This window comes from Cyprinus carpio, unplaced genomic scaffold (assembly GCF_018340385.1).
Source record: "Cyprinus carpio isolate SPL01 unplaced genomic scaffold, ASM1834038v1 S000006701, whole genome shotgun sequence".
Lineage (NCBI taxonomy): Eukaryota > Metazoa > Chordata > Actinopteri > Cypriniformes > Cyprinidae > Cyprinus > Cyprinus carpio.
Window position 1 is genome coordinate 467,928 of NW_024879310.1, and position 27,659 is coordinate 495,586.

The window sequence follows — 27,659 nt, forward strand, 5'->3', positions numbered from 1 at the left end:
AAACTAAATCTCCAGCTTATATGAGAACCAGGCTGAAAATCTTATGTGCACTCCTGCTTATAACCTTGTCCTTTTTTAAAAAATATTTATTTATTTATTTTTCATCTAGACCTTTCCATTTTAGTCTCATCTTACCAAAAAAAATCTGACTGCACCTCTGTCACTATCATGCACTCCAGACAGGCTTTTGCTTGGTTCTTTCTGAGCAGTGTCTTCTTTTGTGCCTCCCTCTCATGCAGGCCAGTATTATGTAGAGCTCTTGATATGGTTGACTGGCTCACCTTTACTCTGTTCTCAGCTGAACTGAACTCGTCACTCCTTCAGAGTAACTGTTAGCTCATCTGTGACGACTCTTAAGAGTTTTGAAGTGGACCAGCTTTTCTAGGCAACACCAGGGTGGTTTGATGTATTTGCCACTTTTTGACAATGTATAAACAGTTCCCACGTGGCTATCCAGCGTTTGCACTTTTATTTTTAATATTTTGTGCAAGTTATGTATTATTCATAGGTCGAAGCCTGTGGACTTACTATAAATGTAAGATTAAAAACTGCCACAGCATATTTCTATTCTTTCTGACAAGAATATTACAACACATTCACATTAAAATTGTGAATTGTGACTTTCATTGCATAGAAATAGATCACAAAGGATTACATATTAATGTAATATTAGTTATTCAGTGCAATGAGAACATTGGTCTTGATACATTTTCAGATTACTGTGTATAAATAATAAATGCTTGGCAGGTTTATCGCTGCTAAGCACATTCACTTACACTGGTCACACCTTACATAAATAATTTCAATCTTTTATTCTTTATATTTGAATTCATCTACAAGAACTCTGACTGGTAACAGAACATCTTGCTCTCACACAGGACATAAAATTCTGCAAATATTCCACAAAACATCAATAAAAATCAATCGACCACATTAATATTCCTGTGATTTGTGTTGATATTCTCATTATGTCTAAACACCACACACATCTACCCTCTTACTCCCCCTGGTGGATGTTTGTGTGATCAGCGGGATGTTTTGGGACTTCCAGAGATGCCATTATCACATCATACACTCAACACATTATGCACTGGGATTTATTTCCTGTCAGTACATGAAACAAAACCCATTTAGTGCTGAAATCTCCAGGAAGTAGTCCAGAGATTAATGACTCTAACTCAGGTAAAGTATGAGTGATGAGAGAGTATTGCTATTTGATCTTGTTACCAGCTTTACCCTTTGACATTTTGAGACTTTTCTTTTTTTCATCCTGTCATTTTATGCGATTTTCCCCCTATTTTGTTTCCCATTTGTATGTTTTTTTTTCTCTCTATTTCTTTTTTCATTTTCTACCGGATCCTTTAGGGTATTCTTACACAAGTAAGTTGTTTCATGTCCCCTGGATCATTGTTATCTTTTGATATCATTCATATTCTTTGTATTTTTAATTGTTTTGTTTAATCTCTGTCTATGGTTATAGGATTAAAGACCCCATGAAATCACAATGTTGAGAGTTTTATGCTTTACAGTCCTGTCTGTGTATGAGGTCAGCCATATGTTATTGTACTCCGCAAAAGCCTGACTACAATTAAAATATAATCTTTTAGATGCTGCTACTAGATAATAATTATATCTTCTCCTCTAATCTTACCTGCCTTACCCTCGATTAAGGCGTAGCAGAGAGTGTATGCAAAACCATGCATGGTTGTGTGATCAAAATATAAAAAGGCTTATATATATATCATTAATTCCATTAGGATAACATAGAACAACGTAAAGAATAACTGGGGGGCAAACACTCAGCAATGTGTTCTTTACGGGACGTCTTTAACGTGCATATGCTACTTTTTTCCTCATTTAGTTATCAAACGAAAGAAAAGTGAACGTTTGTCTTTTTCTTCATGTGCTCCCTAGATGGGATTTTTTCATTTTCCCACTCGAGACACAACAGGTTTGTTATGCAGCTGGATGGTGATCTTCATAGTTCTGATTATTATAATATTAAAAAACAAAACTAAAAAAGATCCTTCTGTTGCGTAAGTATAAAAAGAGTTAATATTACATGATGCTCTGGATTTTGTGATCATGCAGAAAAGCCTTCAACATGTCTAACTTTAGGCCCCCACGCCACCCAAAAATCACAGTGTAATCCAATTATTAGTACCACACAAAGTATTTAAAGTTTAGCCAACTTTGAAATGAAATTTCTTTAGGGATTGTCGATCGACTCAGTGCTCGGAGTGTGTGCTTACAGTCTATACATGCTTTGTGCAAAAACTAAGTAGCTATGATCCTCAGGTATTATATTATTTCACGTCTTTTCCGTCTGTTTTTCATTCGAGAAATAAGGCTGATAGAGCGTGACACTTAACAAGTCCGAGTCGTGACGCATCAAGCCACGCCCATACTACTATGGCTCTACATATTTGGTGGAAACCTTTAAACTTATTAAACTTGAATACATAATTATTCCATACGTGGTCATTGCCGGAGCACCTAAAGTATCACCCTCAGATTGTGTTGCAATCAAGCATGTTGTTAGTTTTAATAACAATAAGTAGTTTTTTTCTTTTTTTTTTTTTTGCACTGACGCAGATGATAAACTGGACAAAGCCAAACTCCCCCGCTAAACATTAGAAAAGGGACCCAAGCCATATAATGTCATATTAGACCTCCAGGTGGGCCCTTTACAATCAATTATGTGCAAACCATATCTAACAACCTCTTGGCAACACCTTATCTAGACCACACAAGAATCACCCTAAAAGGCCCCGAATATACTAAAAACACAAAAACTTGTATTTTTCATTATTCATTTAGTTTAGGGGTAAACACGAAGTTTGAAATACCGTGAGCAAACGTTATACTGTTCCCTAAGACTGCCCACTCTCGTGATTGAAAGCGCCGTCTTGTAAAGTTATGAACTATGTAAATATAGTGCGGGCACGCTTTCCTTCTCAGTAACAAAATAAAACACAACAAACTTTTTTTTTATAAAAATGATTTGTGTTCATAGCAACAGCTTGGGTATGGCCTTCCCGTGAAGTCACAACACATGTATTAACACTGCACTGTTATTCAATATATTGAATTTAAAAGCACGCGCAGCAGCAGTAATAAACATGGCAAAATAGTGTCTCTTAATTTAATTTGGGCTTTTATTTGCAACTATAAAGTGGCTCTCCACTGTGTTCAATGTTTTTTTACTCGCGCCTAGACATCTCACTTCAAAGGAACTCGACAAATGAAATGAACCCAGAGAAGATTTTGTGTGAAAATAAGGCGGAGCCACAGAACAAACGTCATTTTGGCCCCAATTTTGTTCGAAATGACGTCACTGTCATCTTTGTTCTGCCAATTTTGCTTGAAGTATATGGGGCCTTAAGACAACCAGTGGCAGCATTATGTTTAAGAATCCACTCAGAGCAGCTTAGCAGGCCACATAGCAGCTTGGTCACACTGAACCCCTCTCCGGTTAACTTTAGCAAACCAGATAGCAACCCACCAAGATACACACTAGCAGCTGGTATTCGAAATGCATTATACCCCACTCAAAAACATCAGCATCTACAGAGCAACACCCTAGTTATCCAGCAAGAACATGTTAAACAATCACAGATACCACCCACAACACTTTTAGCAACTGCTAGCAACTTAGTAGCAACCAACATTTAGAAACAGCTATAGCAACATGCTAAGAACCATTCCAGGGGAGACGAAATTTTGCAACTGCATAGCAACATGCCTGACAACAAAGCACACTGATGCAAACCACCAAAACCCCCCTAGTAACCGTTAGAAAGAAAGGCTTCAACAAACACTCAGAACACTTCAACAACCAAATAGCGATGCAGTAGACAACACAAAGAACACGTTGCAACACTTTACCGTCCCTCAAGTATTTTGCAGAACTTTTTTTCCGAGTTTTGCGGCCTGAACTGACTGACTTTTCTGCGGCATTTTCTTCAAAATTGCAGTGCATATTTGAGTACTTTCTTATTGTTTTGCCGTGATATATATTAATATAGCCCCAGACACGCATTCTTCTAAACACTGTTAGGACTTTTCTGACTCGGAGAAGTCCACTGTCAGGTCTCGCAGAACGACATGTGAGGAACAACCAGCACAATTGCCATTACGATGCTACAGAAGGTTGCACCAGCAAATGCCGAGTAAGGCACTCACCCTACTCGCACATTGTATATCTCGGAGCACATCTAATTGTCTTGCATTTACATTGGCAAAGAATGTATGTTTTAAGACTGGCGTGTTCTTGTCCAATCAGACAGGCTGCAGTAGCCCGTGGTTGTCTCGAGGAATGTTTCATGTCCAATGTCAAATTGGACATGTTATTAGCATGCTACTGCAACAACTGATTCCGTGAGCCGCTGTTTAGTTAGTTGGTGAAGCATTTAAAATCCACTCGAAAACATTCGGAACATTAGTGCCACAATTTTGTTTCCTTGAGTATTACTGTTCAGATCCATGGTGAAGGGTGGGGATTTGTGTTTATTGGAACAATGTTTTTTTCCAGTTTCCTCCACATCAGGGGCGTTTGTTTCTGATATCAGCTTTTACGATTCCTGCGCGTGAAATGTGAATGCGCTTTTCGCACAAATTGCACAGGATGTTTATTGCTTTCTTATGTGGGGAATTCAACTCCTTTAACTTCACTGTATCCTCCCAAGCGCGCGTTGTATATCACATCCGAGATCAGCCTGCGTCTATCAGCTATGAGGAGATAACGACGTCTGTGCTGCTATAGCCCACATGGAGTAAGTAGCGTGAGATTATAGTTCCGCTTTTGGTTCGTTTAATCCAATGTAGCCTCTTTGTAAATTCGGTCAGTGATGAGAACGCAACGGCTGTTATTCCCATTTTTGGAACTGGCAAGTAGTAACAACCTTCCTTTGGACTGAATGCGCAATTGCGTGATGTAACAAGGACCTCTAAGCCCAAATCCTGCGGAAAAAAATTGTGCCAATTACGAAAATGTGCCGCTCTTTTGTGAAAATTGCGGAGTGTGCGTGAATTTTTCGTATCCATTCAGCGATCGCCAAAAATCGTGAAAAACACAATCCTGGATGCGGGGACTGAGCTTTAGCAACCAATGATATGCACCTTCGTAAACACATAGCAACACTTTAAGGGGGTCATCGGCTGCTTTAGGCACCTTTGATCCAGCTGTTTTTGACTGAAGTTTTGTGTTGGCAGTGGTGGGCACACACCACCCTATAATGATAAAGATCCACCCAGTTGTTTTTTTTTTTTTTTGTTACCTGTTTTTTGTGACAATCACACAGACAGGCCCCTCCCACGATAGTTTGTGATGGGCCGTGGAGTTTCAGCACAGACTGGACTGGCCGTCTCATCACCTTTAGAGACCTGACCCAGTGAGGCTGTCATCAGTCCCGACGAGTGTTTCCATGCTGGGGAGGGGGGGAAGATTTAGCCAAGAATGTTATCCTAAGCGAGTGATGTTTTTTCTGTGTGTTGGGATGTAATAATGACCATAGCAGTCTTCCTTAGCTCCTGACATCTGAAGGCCTCTGAAGATGCAGTGGATCATATTTGTTTCTGAAGAATGTAATGCTCCCGCCCGATCTACCATAAAAGCGTCTATGTTCGCGCAATTTATATCAATGATCCAGCGCCAACAACAGAAGGTGCGGATCAAGGTTTTTTTTAATGGATGCTTGGCTAATTGCATTTCCTCATAATTGCTAAAACTTAGACCAGTTGCACGATTGAATTGTGGCCTAAAGTAAACCAGTTCCTCGAAAAGCAGCGGGGTCAGCACAAGTAATTATTGCCTTGAAAGGAAAAGGATAATGCTACAAAACGGCTTGCCCTGAAAAGAGCTGTTTTGACTTATCCACTACCTACCATTTATGTCCCGAGCTGGTTTTGACGTCATCCAACTCACCATTGAGAAATTTGAACACAAACTACGGTTACAGCCTTTTCATTAAAGACTCTTCAAGAACCTCATATCAACTTGGGGCCTCCGATGACCACTTGTTAAGAAACCCTTGGAACAGATTGGCGTAACCTATTACCAATTGGAAAACTGCAAACAAACCCATGTACAATACCAACCACATACACAAAACCCCCCCCATAAACTGATAAACAGTCATAGCAACCAGCTGACAAAACATAGCAACCAAAACAGTGCCCTAGCAAATCAAAACAGAAACCTTTTAGAACCAACAAGCACATCTGAGCAACTTCTTAGAAAAGCTCTACCAAACAACCAATCAGCACACACGGAAACAATCCAACTATCAAGTAGTATCAACCCCACCGAGAACACTAGTAACCACTTAATCCACTAAAGCAAACACCAAAATAACACACCGTAAACCACTTAAGTAGCAACTTAGCAACTCCACCGTAACCAAAAGAACACTTAGAAACAGCATAGGAACCCCTCAGAATCTTAGAACAATCAGAACCATTTTTCATCATGCATAGTCAAATTGATAAGCCCCTACCAAGACCGACCCTAGGCAATTGCTTAGAACTAAAATCTCCTAACAACCCCTTAGAGCACAACCAAATAACACTTTTGCACCAGAGTAGGCCACCACCAGGAACACCCATAGACCTGTGTAACCCCTCCTAGCCACAAAAACTACACTTAGAACAATTTTTTGCAACTGCGTGTGTGATAGCAAATGCGCCTAAGAACCGATATCTGTACCAAACCATGTTTTGTACATAGCACCACTATAAAAAAAGTGTCGTTGTGTGGTGGTGTGTGGTGTGTGGGTGTTGTGTGGTCTAATAGCTATATATATATCTATACATATATATATATATATCTATCTTATCTAGATATATATATCTATATATATATCTCATATATATATGTATGGTGTGTGTGTGTGGGATACCGTATGTGTGGGATTGTTGTAGTCTATAAATATATTTCAGTGTGTTTAAATCAAAACCATACCTCAAGGCGTCTCAGACGGAAATCCTGTGCTGGTGGGATCTGCTTCTGTGCTTTGTTGTGTGAGCGTTGGAATTAAGCCAATTTGCGGTGCTTGGTTTTTGTGTTTCTCTGCAGTTTGGTTCTAAGACCCGTGAATCTTTTTTTTTTTGGTTGAATAGTTGTAACTTGGGTCTGTATATTTTGTTCTAGTATCTTTCATGCAAACAATTTCCTTTCAAACCAATCATGTGCGTTTGCGGATGAGGTGACTGTGTCCTGTGGCTTGCCTGATGCTGGTGAATGTCAGCATCCACACTGAGAGCAGAAGGTAAACACTCTGGGCCCGGCCTCCATCCGTCTCCTGTACCAGCATTAGCCGTCACTCACATCAGAATCACCGCATTCATCCCTAAAACAGCCATTATAACTCACTCCTGTAACATTCCAGAGATTAAATCACCTTCAGACAGGTTCAAATAAAATAAAATTAATAAAAACATGAAATTGATCCATTTCCCAATTTTAACGGCAGACTGTTCCCCGGGCGCAACCACTGCTCGTCTGACTGCCACAAATTAGCTTCCGTGGGTGCATTATGCCCCCACCCCACCCTCAGCAAAAAGAAGCTTATGCTGGGGGCACAGCAATCTGTGTCGTGCCAACCCAGAAAAATGAACATCCAAAAAGCTCTGGAGCTTGAAAACATTGTCCCAGCGTGAATAATCGGGTACGACCATTTCACTCTTTTATGTTACGTCAAAACATTTTGAGAAGCACGGCGGTTTACTGGCCGGCTCTACCCTGACGTCCTTTCATCTTATGCTGCTCTGCACATTACACGAGTTCGGTGTATAAATTGATCCACAATAGAAAAACCCTACAAAAAACCACACAAACAATGCTACCGTAGACACTGCGTATTGGTTTCGATCTCAAGGTTTATGTATTCTCCAGTTTTTAAGCATGTTTACAGTAACTTCACAGTACTGCAATTTCCTTCAACCTAACCTTTGAACCTTTTAGAAGGGTCCTCCTCTCCTCTCCGAAGTTTGTCCTTTGATGTTCTGGATGTTTTTGACTGCATGTAAATTTTATGATCACTTTGTACAGAAAAATTTTGCGACTTTCTTTTCATTGCACATTTGCGTACTTTGCTTGCAACACGGCCTTACTATAATATAGTTTTTACAACGTTTGTGATTGGATATTGGTCTATGTTTTGCTTGTTTTTTATAAGGACAAAAAAGGGCAATTTATTTAAACAGTTTGCAACCATTTTTACATCTTATTTAAAAACCTACAGCACACTCTAGTTCAAGCATGCAATATCGCAGTTTAAATAGTACCATGTGTATTTAAAGTAAATAGTTCACTCAACAATTAAAATTCTGTTCATTAAAATTACCCAACCTAATAAGACTTTTGGTTGTATTAGCACTGCAATATTAGATATTTTTCATATTCTCATTGGTGAACCAATTTTTCAAAAGTTCAGAAAGGCATGCTAGTACCCTGCAGGAACCCAATATGTGTAATTTTCCGATACTAGCGGAAAAGAAGAAAATAGTATGCGAGCCCAGTAGTAATGACCTGAAATTCATAGTTTCTAACAAATAGCAGGTGAAAAAGTCACACTCAGATGACCTACACTTCAAGCGAGATTCAGGAAAAGTTGCTCTTTTCAATCGACAGTGGAGGTTACTACCTATGATGCCATGGGAGTTGTGAAAGCGACACAGCTGATAGTCACATGGACAGGTGAAAAACTGTTGGATGTTTACATCTAAAGTTTATTCATACTCCCCACATTCATATAATCGAAACATACTTTTTCGTGGCCTCAGGGGGCAAAATGTCGTTCTGCCATTACAAGCATCCTGAGAGTTTAGCTTGGTAATATACAAGGCAATTTCAGTGTGTTTGGTCTTGGCAGAATAAAACCGTTGCGCTGCTGCTGTGGCAGAGCAAGTACCAAGACTTGCTAATGCCAGTACATCTAGAGATATGATGCTGTGAGCATGTAAGAAATACTGCTGCTTCACATATAACATGTATGAGACAACCCCATATAAAAGCATACATGAAATCACCCGTAGCAGATCTATACAGGTGGAGCTGGGGAAGGTGGAGGGTTTCTGTAGCGTGCTGCAACTGCTACAGCAACCACTAGCCGAGTATTTGAATGTTTGAGCAGCAAGCTCATTGGCTGCTGATACAAAAAGAACCAATCAGCTGCACCACATGAATAATGTCATGTCAGATTGAGTTAGAACCTATCGGCCTGTGCCATCTAGAGTTTCATGACAGAATTTTGTGTTACCTTCTACTAGACAGTATGCGATTTCGGATGCAAAAATAGTAAAAGTAATCCATATGAATGGAATGGATTAATCTAAGTCTTTTAAAGAGACATGTTTACTTTATATGATGAACGGATATAATTAGGCTTTTATTCACATATAAAGATTGATTAACGCACAGAGCAAATCAAATATGCTTAACGGAAGCTCATCTGTGCTTGCTTGACACGCAAGAACAAAACTCATTTATTATCTTGCATCAAGATCCTAAGATGAACAAAAGTCTTATGGTTTTGGAATGAAATTATGATTAGTAAATGATAAGAGTTTTCATTCTTGGGTGAACTATTCATTTAAGTAATTGTTATTGTATTAACATTCCTCCTTTCTATGCAAATAAGGGTCATAATAGATTGACAGTTTAAACTGAATTGACTGAATTTAAATTCCAATTTGATTACTGAATTTGAGGTAGCAAACCGGCTGCAGAATTTCAATTTGAATTTGAATGCAAGGAAGTAAACGAATTTCAAAGAAAGCAGCTTTGAATGTTGGAGAAAAAAAAAGTTTTTAAAACTTTCTAAAAGTCTATAGGCCTTAAAAACCAGGAGGATGATATATAAATTTGCTTTTAGGTTATATTTTTCATCATATTCATTGTGGGTCAGGGTTTAAGAACTGTTGCATTCCTGAAATGTGTTATCTGTGCTGAACTGCAATTCCTTTCTTTCCAGCTGAACTTCTTGTGGTTGTGGCCAATTCAACTCAAATTCCAAATAATGGAAATGAAAGCCCAATTCTGAAGTTGCCCAATTTGCCCAACCTAGTACTCACTAGCAACCTGCAAATTAGGCCATTGTGGGGTGTGTTTGAGATATTACCCAATTTGCATAACTCCTTTAATGAATCCATTGCTAAAACAATGCAGTCAGTGTGTGTAAATAAATGGCACAATTCTTTATTGGCGATTTCCCCTCAGAATATCTCAGTGTATCTGCCATTAAGATAATGAACATGCAAGTGCATTTGCAAACCTGTAAAACTCTTATTTTTGCTCCCTTGTGTATATGATAGTTTAATTCACTGTATCCTGTAGGGACAGATGGCTGAGGAGGATGGAATTAATCATGCAGTGCTGCACTTTCATTATTTAAGAGATGAGCGTTTATTGATAACCCTTTAAACTGTCAGTTGAATAGAATAGCTGTTTGTTAATTGAGTTGATTGTTTGGGATTGGAGCTCCTTGCATCAGTTAGTGGGGCTTCTGCCATTTTATGTGCTGCAATTTTATGACCTCAGACCACATTAAGCTTAATTACTGCATTTTTATCACATCTCGTTCAGTTTTTGCAGTTGCAACAGTGTTTCGTAGCAGAAGATTTGAGCTGTACCTCTTGGGGGGAAAAAATCCTCCTTAATTGGAGAGGTGATGCTATTGATGTATTGACGACATTAATAATTTCACCACTGCATGGACAAAATTTAGGGTGTTAGTGATTAATACCAGGATAAGCAAGAACTCCAAACAAAATGAAAGAAAAAGCCTGTAATTTGAGATTGTATGAATGAAAGCATCTCTCTCGTACAGGCTAATAGCTAATCACTGGCTTAATGAGAGTAAATGCCTTCATTTGTCCAAACGCGGTGTACACGCCAGTAGCTTCTGCCTGCAATGTTGTCACTCTGTGAATCAAACTAATGTAGTGAATCAAACGAGCATTCACTGGTCATTAAAATTAAATGGATCATGATGGCCCGTGAAGGAGCGGCCTCAGTGAACAGCGCCATAGAAATATTCCCAATTCACAGCGCGCTAATGCACATGACTGCTCTATAGGGATGTTCACAGTTCACCGTGACCTCCAGATATCAGCCTACTCATCTAAGGAGCCACAGCCAACCAGCATTTGTCATATTATTCTATTATTCACCTACAGTATATGGAATCACTGGTGTGTAGGTAGCTAAGAATTGTGGGATTAACTTTTAATGCAAGTAATTAGAGGTTGACTTGCGTTTCATTGGCCAGAATTGCTATCTACAGATCTGGGTGGCCAATCGTGTAATTTTCTTTTTTTTTTTTGCCCCATACTGTATGTACAAGACAAATGGCATGAGTTTAAAGTAGTGGTGCAAAAATTTGATGATTTTTCTGTCAGTAATATAATTAATAGTTTTTAACATTTATTGTAAATTGACTTGCTTTAATAGTATTATTATGAGTTATTTGTATATTGGAGTGACGGCCTGTTTATTTGAACAATAACAGACCGAGGACTGTTTAAGAAACCTGTTTGAAAACCATAATACATTTTTGGGGCTTCTACTGATAGGAAAATTACACATTGCAGCTTGAATAACAGCATAAGAGGTGTACACAGAAATTGTAAAAATTAAGTGAATTAAATAGAATTAAACTTTATTTTACAATGTGTACTATGGTAAAATGTCAAAGTAAAGTCTTTATAAATTGACTGTCAATTTCACAGTTCTGTTATTCAACATGATTGACATGGTTATCAGTCAATGTTGAAAATCTCAAAATAGTTAAATATCGCTCTATGTATAGACCTTTTACTACACATAATACCAATATTTAATGTTGATTTTCATTCCTTGTTTGGACCTCTCTTCCTTTTACACATCTTTGTTTTTAAGGGGATATTTCATCTAAAAATGAAAATCTGTCACCATTTATTCACCTTTATGTCATTCCAAACCCATAAGACTTTTGTTCATCTTCAAAACACAAATGAAACCTAAGAGATCTGTCTCTTTCACTGCAAGTCCATACAACCAAAACTTTGACACTTCAAAAAGTTTATGAAGACATCATAAAAGTAATCCATATGAATTGAGCACCTTAATCAAAGTCTTCTGAAGGGACACAGTTGCTTTATATGATGAGCAGGTTTTATTTAGGCTTTTATTCACATATAAAAGCATAGTGCACATCCAATATGGAAAACAGAAGCTTGTTTGATGGACAGATTTGGTGGATGACTTTGGTTTCAATGTAACAAAGTCTTACAGGTTTGGAATGACATGAGAATGACATTTTAGTTTTTTTTTTGTTTTTGTTTTTATTCATGATAACTATTCCTTTCAGTTATCATGCTTTTTTCTCACATCATTGTAACTGGTTTGTTGTTGTAGGAGAGCCAAGTCCTCCTATACTAGAAGGCACTCTACAACCTAAAAGGCAATTCTCTCAAAAAGTTAAATGGACCAAACAAGATGATGGAGGGTCACCAATCCACACATTATTTGGTCAGATTACAAAGCTGTGAGTATCCAAATATGAATATATTTAATGTGGTCCTTCTTATTTTGGTTGCAACTTTGTTAGTTTCACGCTTGGTCATTGGTACACAGAGGGAAGACTCTGACTGGAAGCCCGAGATCCGTCTGCCCAATGTGAGTGAGTATGTAATGCTGATCGGGCTGGAGTGGGACACCCGAGTATGACGTGTTCGTGGTGGCAGAGAACCAGCAGGGGCAAGTCCAAGCCCGGCACTCTGACCTTCAGAACCTCATCGGAGCCTGCAGCTACCACAGGTAACCACCATCCATCCATCCCTCTCTCCCTCTCTCCTCCCATCCATCCTTCTCTGTGCCCACCCTCGCTGCTGGTCTCAAGCACACTGATTTTAACAGCTGACTCAGAGCTGTAATGACACCAAACATGCTAATGCAGTGTGGGCCATCACTTACACTGCATGATAAACAGTGAGTCATGCTACATGGCAGATCACGAAACACCACGGACAAAACATTTGGCTCATTCATATGAGATTCTTGATGGCATATTTCTATAACATAAGATTATTGTTAGACGGTGATGTCAGTTTCCAAGCTGGCCATTCAAGCTGTTTTAGATTTTGCCAAATAGATATATATATATATACATATACACATACATATATACATATATATATATATATATATATACACATATATATATATTGAATAACTTATACAAAATACATTGGGCACAACTAAAAAATCAAACAAGATATAATTATATATAACTACAAGTTAAAATAAGGAATTATTTTTAGCTGCACAATATATATATATATATATATATATATATATATATATATATATATATATATATTTTTTGATATATTATTTTTTGTTGTTTTTATATACAGACATTTGAATAAATGCTATATATATATATATATATCACAAAGTAATACAACCACTTATTTTTATAATATCATCCAATATTGTACCCGATATGTTCCCTATTTTTAATCTAATCACTAATTTATACAGGATTGACATTTTGCATGTTGATTGCAAAATCTGCATTTCCTCTTGAGGAGAAAAAAAAAAAAAAATGTGTGTGTATATATATATATATATATATATATATATATATATATATATATATATATATATATATATATATATATATATATATATATATATATATATATATATATATATAGTTTGCCTTGCATGGTCAGTTAACTTTTTAAAGCCTGTTTTGTTTCTATATTACACAAGGATCATCAGGACCTCTTGCATTTACATGCAGGTACACACTCTGAGTCGTTTTCTCTGTAATGTTATTGACTTGGCCTCCATCCACCTGTGACCAGGCTAACCCCTCAGCATTAGCAGCAGGGCAGTAGCCCAATGCATCTGCCTTTTCCCCCTGCCTGGAGGATCATTTCCTGCTACGACCCCTGCCTAGTGTGTTGTGGCTACCCAGAAACTGGGAGTTGCGGTCGAGTCAGGCATGCCATGGGCACAGCTGGGGTTCACTGCTTCACTTGTAATGTAACAATCATGTGGTGCTTCTTAATGCAGAGATACTTTGTCTGTCCCTCGCTGTCTGTCTCTCTCTCTCATTAACACTCTGAGACGGCCCTCTGGACGTAGGAGGGCTGAATCGCTGCTCTCTTGGCATACTAGCCTGTGGAATGGCCCACATCCAAAGGCTGTTTGTCTCACTCACACCTCGGAGTACAGAACTGCACTCCCTCACAGCATGCCAATGAGACCACATCACCTCCTGACTAACTTTTACTCAACATGTTTTATTTTTTACTGTGATAACTAACGTTAAAGTTGAGACTGCTGGATTTTGGCGTATTAGATGTCTTAACGCTTTCCAGTGCTTTAATGTAGTGCTTATCCAATACTATTCAAATATTTGTATTTATTATTTTGAGTAACATTTATGGCCATACTTACCAAAAAAAAAACAATTTCAAAGCAACTTCAGAAAGTTTTGTTTATTTAATCATATTTGGCATTTCATAACCCCGTAACTGGAATATTTTATAAGAACTCATGCATTATTCTGCTGTTTGTGAAGAAACTGTGTACATCTTGGATAGCTACAATGTTAATACAGGCACATTTCATAACACAATGGAGATTTATATAATGCGCGGATGCATATTGTACATTCTTCACAACAAATGTGTTCCTCTCCTTATGGAAAAACGTCTGGTACAGACTCTTTATCCCTCTCTGCCTAACAATTTTTAGGTGATATTTTTGCCCCCGTGGGTCTTTTTAAGCTTAAACATCATAAAATAGCATCCTTTACTTATTTGACAGTTAATAATGAATATATAATGAACAAAAAAAAGTGATAAACACGTCTTTTATGACTAACTATGTCATTTTTTTCTTGTTTTAATTTATATAAATTTAATTTCAGGGTTTCTATACACACACACACACACACATCTATGCACACACATCTTATTTTAGTATCATTGAGATTATATTTTATTAATATTTTGAGTCAGTTTTTCTCATTGACCTCTTAGTTAATTTTTTTTATACTTTTTTTTGCTTTGGTCTATATATGTAGATATATATATATATATATATATATATATATATATATATATATATATATATATATGAGTTGTTATATATATATATATATGACTATATAAGAGTTTTATTTAATGCATTATTAATGCTAATGCATAGTTAAACCTATGCTAGATTAAATAAAGAAGCAAGTGTTCCGTAGTCACAATACAGGGAAAATAAGTTCACGTCCAATTTGTCTCTGCTGCTCTGCTGTTGTTAATGCTCAGCCATTCCACATACTTTCTATCTACTTTGAAGCAAAACTACACAGCACTGACTCTTCATTATTGCTTGCTCTGTAGAGCCGCTGTTTTGTTTAATGCAGCACCTCTGGTCTTCGAGGACATTTTTTCGACCATTTTATGGTTTAAAAGTCATATTTGTACTTAATTAGCTTAAAATATAATTAATATCTGTTCTCTGCTACTTCTGTTGTGTCGGCTAGAGGTACACTGTAAGTTTGTGGGTCTACATTATAAAGCTGCGTGGGCTAATTCTGTGTTTTTTGCATTAACTTTCAGTAACATCGTCCTGATATTCGTTACTATAGTCCAATACACAACTCCCACTGTCCCATTAAAACCATTTGCTGGGCTTTGTATTGTCTGGTATTATGTTAACGGTCATCCCTATTGCCTTGCATGGTCGTTAACTTTTTAAAGCCTGTTTTTGTTTCTATTACACACGGAACTTCAGACATCTGGCATTTACATGCAGGTACACTCTGAGTCGTTTTCTCTGTAATGTTATTGACTTGGCCTCCATCCACCTGTGACCAGGCTAACCTCAGCATTAGCCAGCAGGGCAGTAGCCCAATGCATCTGCCTTTTCCCCCCTGCCTGGAGGATAATTTCCTGCTTACGACCCATGCCTAGTGTTGTTGTGGCTTACCCAGAAATGGGAGTTGCGGTCGTCGAGTCAGGCATGCCATGGGCACAGCTGGGGTTCACTGCTTCACTTGTAATGTAACAATCATGTGGTGCTTCTTAATGCAGAGATTACTTTGTCTGTCCCTCGCTGTCTCTCTGCTCATTAACACTCTGAGACGGCCCTCTGGACGTAGGAGGGTGAATCGCTGAATCTCTTTGGCATACTAGGTGTGAATGGACCACAATCCAAGGCGTTGTCTCACTCACACCTCGGAGTAAGAACGCCACTCCTCACAGCATGACAAGAGACCACATCACTCATGACTAACTTATCAAAGTTTATTTTTAAGTGCTAATAACCTACAGTTAGACGTGGGATTGAGTATTAGATGTCTTTAACGCTTTCCAGTGTTTAATGTAGTGCTTATCCACTATTTGTTTTCATTCAAATATTGTATTTATTGTGGAGTAAGATTTATGAGACATACTTTTACCTAAAAAACAATTTCAGCAACTTGCTAGAAAGTTTTGTTTGATTGAATCATATTGCCCCGCATTTCATAACCTCCTTAACTGAATATTTTATAAGAACTCATGCATTATTTTGTTGTTTGTTAAATGAACTGTGTACATCTTGGAGCTACAATGTTAATACAGGGGAAACATTTCATAATCACAATGAGCAGATGTATATAATGAACGGATGACATATTGCCTACATTCTTAACAATAAATGTGTCCCCTCCTTATGCGAAAACTACTGCGTGCAGACTCTGTCTCTTTCTCTGTCAAACAATTTTTAAAAGATATTTTTAACTAAAGTGGCGCTTTTTAAGCTTAAACAGCATCAGGAATAGCATCCTTTTTAATACTTATTATTTGACAGTTAATAATGAATATATAAATGAACAAAAACAAGTGATAAACATCGTAACTTTTAGGACTATTAACTATGTCATTTTTTCTTGTTTTAATTTATATAAATTTCTAATTTCAGGGTTTCTACTACACACACACACACCAACATCTATGAACACACATCTTATTTTAGTACTCATTGAGATTAATATTATTAATATTGAGTCAGTTTTTTTTTTTTTCATTTAATCTTAGTTAATTTTTGTGAGTAATTTTTTTGCTTGTCTATATATGTATATATAGATATATCTAAATATCTATAATCATATATATATAATAATATATTATTATATAGAGTATATATATATACTATATAGTTTTTATTAATGAGTATTAATGCTAATGCAAGTTAACCATGCTAGTTAATAAAGAAATAAGTGTTCCGTTAGTCACCGTCACAGGTAAATAAGTCACGTCCAATTGATTATGCTGACCTTGCTGTCGTTAGCGTTCCAGCTATTCCACATATTTTCATATACGGGGAAGCAAAACTACACAGCACTGACTCTTCATAGCTGCTGCGTCTGTGAGCGTTGTTTGTTTAATGCCCCAGCAGACTATGGTCTTCGAGCAGCCATTTTCGCACAATTTTGTATGTTAAAAGTCACTTGGGCTATCTGCTAATTAGTTAAAATAAATAATATTCCGGTCCCTGATACTGTGCTGCTGTCGGCTGTGAGGTACATCTGTGTTTTCAGGTCTACATTATTATAAAGTGAGGGCAACCTATTCTGTGTTTGTTTGCATTAACTTCAGTCAACTATCGTGGGTCGATAATTATCTGCCATTATAGTTCCAATACACAACACCCCACTGTCCCATTAAAACCATGTGCGACTTGCAGCTTTTGACATGTCTTGTTTATGTTAACTGGGTCACTTGGTCCTCAGGGACGTGGCCGTGCCATTTCAGAGAATATATTATATATATATGATATACTATATTATATATCATATATATATATATATATATATATATCAAATATATAGATATATAAATATATGATACAGATGCCACCACTAATATTGGCACCCTTGGTAAATTGGAGCAAAGGGCGGCCAGCTGTGAAAATTTTATTAATAAATCTGCATGTTTTAGCTTTTTTGATCTTTCATTAAAAAGAATTCACAAAATTACTAACCTGATCATTGCAAATAAAACAATGAAATTGCGGGGCGCAAATCAACATTATGAAATTAAAATGTTTAACTAGGGTATGTTGGCCACAATTATTGACCCGCCCCACCACTAGAAATTATTGTGCGGAAATAAAATATCTACATGAGTATATTCCCATTCATTTTTTACGAATCTTTTGTTTGCACACCAGGGTGACTAGGGGCATGAAATTCTCTTGAAATTCTCCGCCATGACTTCCTGGTTATTCCACAGGATTATTAAATATGGCGAGAACACAAAGGCCAAATTTCCCTTAATCATCCACCCCACCCCAAGAGGACATAAAACCAAAGAATATAGTTCAGTGATGTGCAGCAACAAGATGTGTTGCGAAGCTTCATCACAAATAGAGAGTGGCTGTAAGATAAGAGCAAAAGCATTTAAAATCCCCCATTTCCAATCATCAAGGACAATAATTAAGAAGTTCCAATCAACTAAAGATGCTTTCAAATCTGCCTGCGACGAGGAGTCGCTGTCTATATGTCCTCATATCGTCCTAATGCAACGGGTGAGGAGGAGAGTCTTCACTCATGCGAGAGTTTGATGTGTGGTGCCAACATGAAGAGAAGAATGGAGCTCGTGGATCTGAAGGATCTGGAGAGATCCCCCCTTCCTAGCAGATTTTGTATGAAGGAATGTTCTCTGATTTCTTGTCAGCTGCTCTCCAAACTCTTCAGGCATTATAGGAGACCAACTCATTACTCTGATCTATGGCGAAAGGCGACACTGCACTAATCTAGGCGTGCCAATAATTGTGGCTTAATGTGAACTTGCGGACAAACGCATGTATCTTCCATAATAAGATTTTCCTGCCAATTCCATAGTTTTATTTCAATGATCAGGCTTCAGAATTTTGTTTCTATTTTTTTTATTTTTATTATTTTTGTAATGGAAGATTCAATAAAGCAGAAACGATGCAGATTTTATTTTCACAGAACAACTTTGCTCACACAACTTTAGCCAAGGGTGCCAATATAGTGAGTTGGCACGGGTAAATGACACATGTTTTTTATCCTCTGTACTTTCTTATTATATTATTCACAAAACGTATTAAGTCCATATATACACACTGGCAGCTGGCTATAGGTAGAATGCACCCCAACAACTGTCCATATATTTTCACTTTCGGCACCCTCAGCTTGTGCTTTTCATTCATTTTCCTTTTTTCTACTCCACTTTACTTTTGTCATTTCGCCAACTTTGTTTGTTGCTGTTTTTGACCTATTTTTCTGTCTCTTGTCTTTTCTCTCTCTTCACCATTTCCCCTGTTTCCTTGTTTCTCTGTTGTCCTGTCGTTGTTCCTGGGCTTGGAAAATGGGACGGACCATCAACGGCCACTCATAACGCAAACATCCCCTGTGTGCCAATACGGTCTTCCACCTTACCCCTTGTTGTGTTATTGCATGACATGTTGTTTTTTTTTTGCCTGCTTGGATCTTGATGTATGTGGTCTTTGTGTTTTTGTAGTCCCTCAGAGTGGTTCTTCAGCTCTCCTCCCCCGCTAGTGTCCCTTCTGCTCTCTCTGTATTGCTGCTTTTTTGCTTTTGTAATATAAAGTCGAGGAAAATGTCTTCTCCTCATCATGTTGAGGATCCTCTGCGTGATCTTTGTCTCTGGTATCTCTCTAATGTGCTGGGACACACTGAGCCTCACAGACAAGAGTAACTCCAATTATAACTTAAGGAAATACAAAATATATTCAGTTTCAGATGACCAAAAGCTTAAAATGAACTATGCTTTTTAATTTGTCATTAATAAAGTAAATTTTTTATATCACATCCAGTCTATAGACATTTGCACTGTAGTGTGTAAGTAAGCTGCATTGTGGTCATTCCAGTGGCACCAGATGGAATTAATGGAACGCTAAGCCCCCGCCTTAAAACAATATACTTATAATACCTTAGCAACTGTTTTAAATTTTTAATGCAAGGTTTTTGAGGATCTGTTTTTGGGTAGTTTTAAATGCAATGTAACAGTATTCTCTAGAGGGGCAGAGCTTAGCAGATAGATGCAAAAACAAAGACATAATGAACGGAGGGTCATGAACTAAGCTTTTTTTTAGAGACCAAATAATAATAATTTTATGGCCTCTGTGGGCTTGACACATTTCATCTTAGGAATGAAAGAGTGAAACACTAAGTTAAAAGCAGAGAGAGAATATATCTTGTCTGTCTTATATTCTTCTTTTGCTCTATGGATTGTTTGGAACTAAAACTGTACCAGTCCTTTGGGATCAAACTTTGTAACAAACCTTTGAGATGTTTATTTTATTAACTAGCGTAAAAGACTTTTTGAGGCTTCCTACTTACTGTAATGTTTGGAAAAACAGCAATGTATTATAGTCATAACTAGGGCTATTGTTCACATGGGGCATTATTAAATCATTTTTATATAATGTTGTAGTGTCCTTTTTTATTCTATGAAAGTTTGGAGTCTGTAAGGTTTTTTTTTTTAATTTGCATTTATTTTAAAAAAATGCTGTAAAAACAGTAGTATTGTAAAATATTATTATAATTTAAATAATAAATCGTCAGTGTCACGTGATCTGTCAGAAATTATTATTATTATTATTATTATTAATGTTGAAAACAGTTGTGCAGCTAAATATTTTTGTGGAAACATCACGATTATTTGATGAAGAGAAAGTTCAAAGGAACAGCATTTTTTAAATAGATATTATAAATGTCTTTACTGTCTCTTTACCCCCACTTTTGATGAATAAAATGTAATTGCAGAATAAAAAAGTGTTTATTTATGCATTTATTTATTTTTAAATCTTTTAAATCTTGTGACACACTACTTAATCTGTCATAAATAGCATTTATGTTGTCCCAGTTGCCATCGTATCATGATCTTAACTGTCACTGGTGTTTATGGTAAGTTAATTTATTTTTTTTATTTTTTTAACTACATGAGGATAAACAAAAAAAAACATAAAGGTTGGAAAGATGCAGGCAAAGATTGTATCATCATTTAGACAACCCTCATGTCATCTAAACCTCTATGACTTATTTTCTTACGCTGATAAAAGGAAGATATTTCTTCAAAATATCTTCTTTTGTATCAGCTGAATAAATTAGGTTTAACAGTTTAGAGTGACATGAGGGTGAGTAAATGATGACAGATTTTTCATTTTAAGTCCAAACTTGTGTATTATATATTCACTGAGTGCGCAATTCTGTCTTAAGGGGGAGTTGTTAGCTTTGCCTTGTTGACTTCACCAATTGTCTTCGCTTTGCTGAATCCTGATAGTCTTGTGATCTGAAAATAACACTCATGCTTGCCTTGAACTGTTACAGGTGTGTGTGCTTCTTCAGTTTGGGCTGAGTGATCCTCCTGCTCTGTCTCTTTGTCTGTATCTCTCCTGTTTCTCTCCTCAAGATTCCATGGAAGATGCGACAGGCATGAACACTGGAGTAATTGTTGGTATTCTTATACTGGTGTGTGTGCTGCTCTTGCTGATCGTGGACGCCACCTGTTGCTTCCTCAACAAGTGTGGCATCCTCATGTGCCATCTGCGGTAAACCTGCCAAGGCACCAATAGGGCAAAGACATAGAGACGGGCAAAAGCTGCTTTGTGTGAGTATCCACCCCAATGTTCTTGCACTATATTATATAATATATATATATGACGAAAATAAGGTCATATCACACATCGAGAGCAGTTAAGGGCCCTGCATTGTCAAGTGCATGAATTCAGTCACATAAGCTGTTCTAGCTGTTAAAGTCCTCCAGCCACTGTGAAAAGAAACAAGATCTTCTTTTATGCCACAACTTTAGTGACCTCAATCCAATCCTCCTCATTGCTGTATAATGAGCAGATGTGTATGCCTTTTCTCTGCATGCTGCAGTCAAGATTGTGTCTAAAGAGCCCATTGTAGAAGTGAGGACAGAAGAGGCCACAGCCAATCATGATGCAGAAGGCCTACTGACCAATGACTGAGCCAAATGAGACCACAGCCGCTGACCAAACCAGAGTAAGCTCACTGTAACATGATAGTACTGTGCTCAATTAATGAAATCGCACATAATCACAGAACATCTGCAATGCCATTAAACCAGTGTTTCCTACACCCTGAGAATATACCACCATTGCGAATCCACCTCCACTATCTAGCTTCTATTTTTAAATTTAAAGAGTAAAGACAACCTGAAACAGCAATTTGCAATGCATTTAAAGCTGCAGTGGTGTAATTTCTGTAAAGCCTAGTGGCACTAGCACTAAATGTGAATTGTTGGCAAAATAAGAACTGCTTTCAAACACGTTTCCTTGAACTCTATACTGACATCTAGTGGTGTAAATGTTTCATTCATAAAGAAGTGCACTATTTGTAAATAGTTTTTCATCAGAGAATCCTGGAAAAAAAAGTATCATGGTTTACACAATGTTTCTTGAGCAGCTATTCAGCATATTAAAATGATTTCTGAAGGATCATGTAACACTGAAGCTTTGGAGTAATGGCTACTGAAAATTCAGCTTTGCCATCACAGAAACAAATTGCATTTTTAAAATATATTAAAATAGATGAAATTTTTTATTATAATATTAATTTTATTTTTTAAAATATATTAAAATAGATGCCGCCTTGGTGAGCATAAGAGACAAAAAATGTAAAAATCTTACCTATCCGATAAAACACCTTTTGCAACTTCTAATAAGTGCATCTTTAAGCATGGGATGACAGTATTATAAAATATTACATTCAGCAGCTAGAACATCCATAATGTGATGAAGTCATCCCGAGTCTGACCTGGGTCCTGTTCCCCCTTTCTTTCATTGAATTTGACACATCCATACATCATTTGTTTAAGCCCTGTATTCGGTTTATTATTATTATTCTTTGAATTATGTGGTTCAGGGACAGTAAGTCTGAGGACATTTAATGAGAATGTAAACAAAACATTTTGATTTCATGTTGTCTTTGGCCTCCTGCTCATTTTCCCTACATACTCTCATTTTTATGTTCCCCCTCCAAATTTCAATATTTAAATCAAGTACTCCCTCTAGTGACCATTAATGTAACACTACTCTTGCAATGCATGCCATACTGTATTCCAAATGAGTATTGCATATGTGTTGTAGCCACATACCTTTAATGATTTGGTGTCTCTCCATTAATGTCTCCCCTTTGTGTCAACATCACCCGTCTGTGTTTCTGTTCTCTCCCTCTTCTCACAGGCAAGTTACGGAAACTGCCGCTGCGGTAGTGGACTTGCCTCTTTTTCCGTGCCCACTAACTCAGACACAGTCACTGACACCTTTGACCTTAGCCAGAGCAGCCCAGTTAGCGAGAGCACCACTCTCACCTCCAGCATCACAGCACCTCCCTCTGACTCTCCTAACCTGGTCCACATGACACCACCCAACAGCAGCACGCCCAAATCTCACACCAAACCCTCCAGCTCATCTCCCCTGTCTTCCGACCCGGCTAATGTTACTCTCCTGGTAGACCTGGGTGATTCCCCAGAGCCACAAGCTGAGGTTCCTCCAGTGGTCCCTTCAGAAGAACCAGTCCCAGTGCCTCCTCCTTCCCCCTTCAGCGCTGTCCAACCAGCTTCTATAAACTCAAAAATCACAGAAAACGAATTAGAGTCGCCCGAGTCTCATGCCACTTTAAATCCCATCAGCCCACAGAGCAGCGTCGCAATCCCCTTAGTGAATCATGAACATGAGATTGATGGAGAGCTCCCACTGGCTCCAGACACAGACGTCCCTCCTCAGGATGGGTCACATGCTGTGGGGACAGCTGGCTCCAATGGCCCATCTGTTCCAGCACAGGACGAGTATGGATCTCTAGATGCTCTCTAGATGTTCTCTCAGTTTGTTGTTTGAGTGTGGTGTTGTGGCTGTTAGATGTTTGTTGTAATTTCACTGCATGTGGTCATCTGAATCAGTGAATGTGCATGAATTCTTTAGGTTTAGTCATTTAAAGGTCGAAAAATCAAGTAATTTACTCAGCCTTATGTCATTCCAAACATAAGAACAAAGGGCAGTTCACATCAAGGACAATAACTATAAAAATACCTATAACTGTAAATAATTTTATGAGAATAGGGAAGTCTAACAAAGCAACTATATCATTATTAATGTGAATTCACTACATTGACCAACAGGAAGTATCCTAGTTTGAAAGTGACTTCTGCGTGAGCTTTGGTTCATACAGTGCAACGATATTAGCAATGAAACTTTTCCCCTCAAAATATCTTAAAACCTTATGGAGTCATATTAATGGGGTCATATGATGCTGCTAAAAAGAACATTATTTGGTGTAATGCAATGCGTTTATGCGGTTTAAGGTCTGAAAAGCAAGGTGTGCTCTGATTGGTCAGCTATTCAGTGCGTTGTGATTGGCCGAATGCCTCAAGCGTGTGACCGAAATGTTACGCCCCTTAACATACTATGCCATCTCCAAGGCCAGAAGCACGAGACTCAGTCCAGCTGCTCCACTTGTGCACATCCCATCATCTGTTCTCTTTTTGCAGTTCAGTCAATGTACTGTTAGGAGTAACTGAATAATAATAAATTGGTTTATTTTGTCCAAGGCCGCGTACTGGAGACGTGAACCGTTTCAAACGATTCAGTTCGATTTGGTGAACTGGTTCAACCGGTTCACTAAGAAGATCCGGTTAAATAGAAAGATTTGTTTGCAATCCGGACATCACTAGACGAGACAAAACAAATAAAACCCATTTCAAACGAGGCATTTGTTGCATCCAGTGGGGACATAATTACTGATTATAATGACCTATATTGTCTTTTCTTTTTACGCGTTGCATTGTGTATCGCGCTGCGTAAATATAAAACCATGTCTGCATTTGTGATCTGAGTAACAACACAAATTATTTAAATATAAAAAAACGTACTTACAGGCTGTGAGTCAGAAGTGCCAGACTGTCTTTGCGAAAGTTTGAACTGTCCAATTTTATAGAAACAGCCGTTGTGCCACAGATGCATTGCAGGCTAAATACACGTTAAAAAAAAAAAAAATTATCATTGTGGCGTGACTGATTTTGTCGTATTTGTTAAATAGTTTATTTTATTTGTTGAAGAGATAGAGTAATTAAGGTTTTGAATGTTTTGAGGGTGAGATGTGGTTGTGATATTGTTTTCATTTTTTTCTTTTGTGTCTGTTTTATGGTTTCAATCACAGGAAATTTCTGGATGATGATAAGAGTACAACTGAAAACGCAGACCTGAAGAAAGTTGCACCGGGAACTGGAGCAGAACCCAACGCCCTCACACAAACAAACGCCACTGAAAGTAAAGCATGAGAAGTGAAGGAGTAAAGGCGTCGTGATGACCATGAACATGTCTGTTTAACAGTGCCCTTAATGAATTTTCTGAACAAAACGGTGTATCTACAGACAGAAGTTTCACTTACAATGTACTGTATGTATGCATTTTTCCTTTTATTTTTGTTGATTTAAGTAAACTTCCAGAAGTTTCTGTATCAGAGTTAACAGACATCAAATTCATATAATTCAAAGATATTCTTATAAAGGTTCTTGTGTTTCTTTGTACATTTTTTTTTCTTCTGTCAGAAGGATAATTATTATAGCAGGGCATCAAGTTATTCAGGAGAATGATTTATTCAGTAATACACAAACAATTTATTTACAAAGTACAATGTTAAAATGTAAATGATTTCTCCTATTTTTTTATCATGAGTGTTTGAGGGCTAGGTTCGATTTGTTGTTAGTTTTGTGTTTTATTATATTTTATCATTATATTTTATTTACACTTTACTGTTTTGCCTGTTGAATGATAACTCATAATGGCATTTGTGTAAAGACAAAAAATATCATAAGATATTTTAACATACTGTTATATTACCGAAAGTCTGATAAAGATTTCAAATGAACCATTTGATTTGCTGCTGAAGTCTTTATTAGATCAGTTTTTTTCAATTATCATGTGTTTCTAATATTTGGGATTTATACATTAAATCATTCTTCCAACATGCTCCTAAAGCATCAGCTTAAACTAAAATATCTTCTCATTTTTATACCTTGTACCTCTGGAGAAATGTTTCACACTGTCACCTGCAAGCTTGTGCACTGTGATTACGTTATCAAGACCTTTGTCATCTTATTTTTTTTCCTTCAAGAAAATTTGCATAGCTTTGGAGCAACCGCTGAGTGTCCTTTTATAACATGACGGATGTTAACAGTCATGTATGAATCTGGACTGATAGGACACGTGACTCTTCTCAGAGTTCTTATATCATCACTCATTGCATGACTGTCTGCTTGCGCATGTCTGATGTTAAACCAGACTGGCCTGAGCTGTACGAGGAGATGGTGGAGAAATAGTGAAGGTTGTGGTTTCTGGATGTTTTCAGGATTCCGATGCTTAAAATGTTTTGGACCGAATGAAAGATCATTTTGTTTGCCCATTGTACTCAAGTTGTTCAGTTGTTCACTGCCAGTTTGCCCCAAAACTGTAAATCGTTTCATGTATATGAGGATTTGACCCATGAAATAGCAGTATAATGGGTGAGCTTTACAATGATAAGCAAAGAACATGTTGTAAATTGTGTTGTTCTAACACATTTTAATTAAACTCATTAAAACACGAAAGATTCTCTTAGTTTGTTATGTTCGTTCAGTCGCATAAAAGTAAATATTAACTCTCTGCATGTTTTTATTTGGTTGATTCATAAAGATCAACATTCTGATGTTTTTTGATTAATGGTTGCTTTCATTTTAAGCATTGTAAACAAATTTAAGTATTTTTATCCATTTCTACAAATATATGGTAACCAGGATACTCTCCAAAATACTAATCACAATGGTTATTGTTGCTGCAATAAAACTGGTTACTTGTTATTGGCCAACACTGTAATCAAAAATGAAATTAAAATGGCAAAACTGAAACTCTTTGGAGGAGATCCTATGGCGTTACAGTGGTAGTGGAAAATTGCTTGGTAATATTTTTTTAAGTGTCACTCTGGAATATATGTGTATAGAGTATGCATTGTATCCCTGTTGAAACTCCCACCTTTGACAGAAAGGAAAACGCACCTGCCTATCAATTATTTTATTTGACCAGCAGGTGGCACTATATCACAAGCCTCAAATGTTAGTTGACGAGGTGCACGTGCTTTCATATAAACATACTTAACAACACTAACATATGTATTAATTGTATTTAATATGCAATAAATGCAAAACATAAATGTTTTGAATGCAACTTTTTATTTCAATTTCTGAATTATTTTTTTTTGTTTATTTGTTTTTTTTGTTTGTTTGTTTGTTGACAAAAATGTCTAGGTGTATCTACAGAAACACCTAGACAGTTTTGTCAAAAAAGAAATATGAAAAGTTGAGTTTAATAAAATCTTGTAGGCTATTTTTTATTATTATTATTATTATTATTATTATTATTATTATTATTATTATTATTATTTCTTTAAGTAAATTAGTAGTTTAAAGTTCTGGTGAGCACAAAAGAATATATTCTGAAGATTTGACGGTAGCCATTGACTGGTACTGAAAACAACACTGTAATTATAATTGGCAATATTAAGTAGACAATAAAGTACAGTGGCTCGCTAATGTTCCCTGGGTTATTCTTCACCGTTACTGGACGTTTGGGGAAT

The 27,659-nt window shown here is 37.1% G+C and overlaps 1 protein-coding gene across 1 annotated transcript in view; it reads left to right on the top strand.

Moving 5' to 3' along the window:
- Positions 1-26,637, top strand: part of LOC122144508 (neural cell adhesion molecule 1-B-like) — a 29,323-nt gene extending 2,686 nt beyond the window's left edge. Inside the window, exons 2-7 of the mRNA XM_042755449.1 lie at positions 12,398-12,511; positions 12,591-12,662; positions 12,727-12,799; positions 21,439-21,577; positions 23,237-23,841; positions 25,209-26,637. Of these exons, the coding sequence (XP_042611383.1) occupies positions 12,398-12,511; positions 12,591-12,662; positions 12,727-12,799; positions 21,439-21,577; positions 23,237-23,841; positions 25,209-25,329 (1,124 nt within the window). The 3' untranslated portion in view covers positions 25,330-26,637. The remainder of the gene's footprint in view (positions 1-12,397; positions 12,512-12,590; positions 12,663-12,726; positions 12,800-21,438; positions 21,578-23,236; positions 23,842-25,208) is intronic.
- The last annotated feature ends 1,022 nt before the right edge of the window (positions 26,638-27,659 follow it).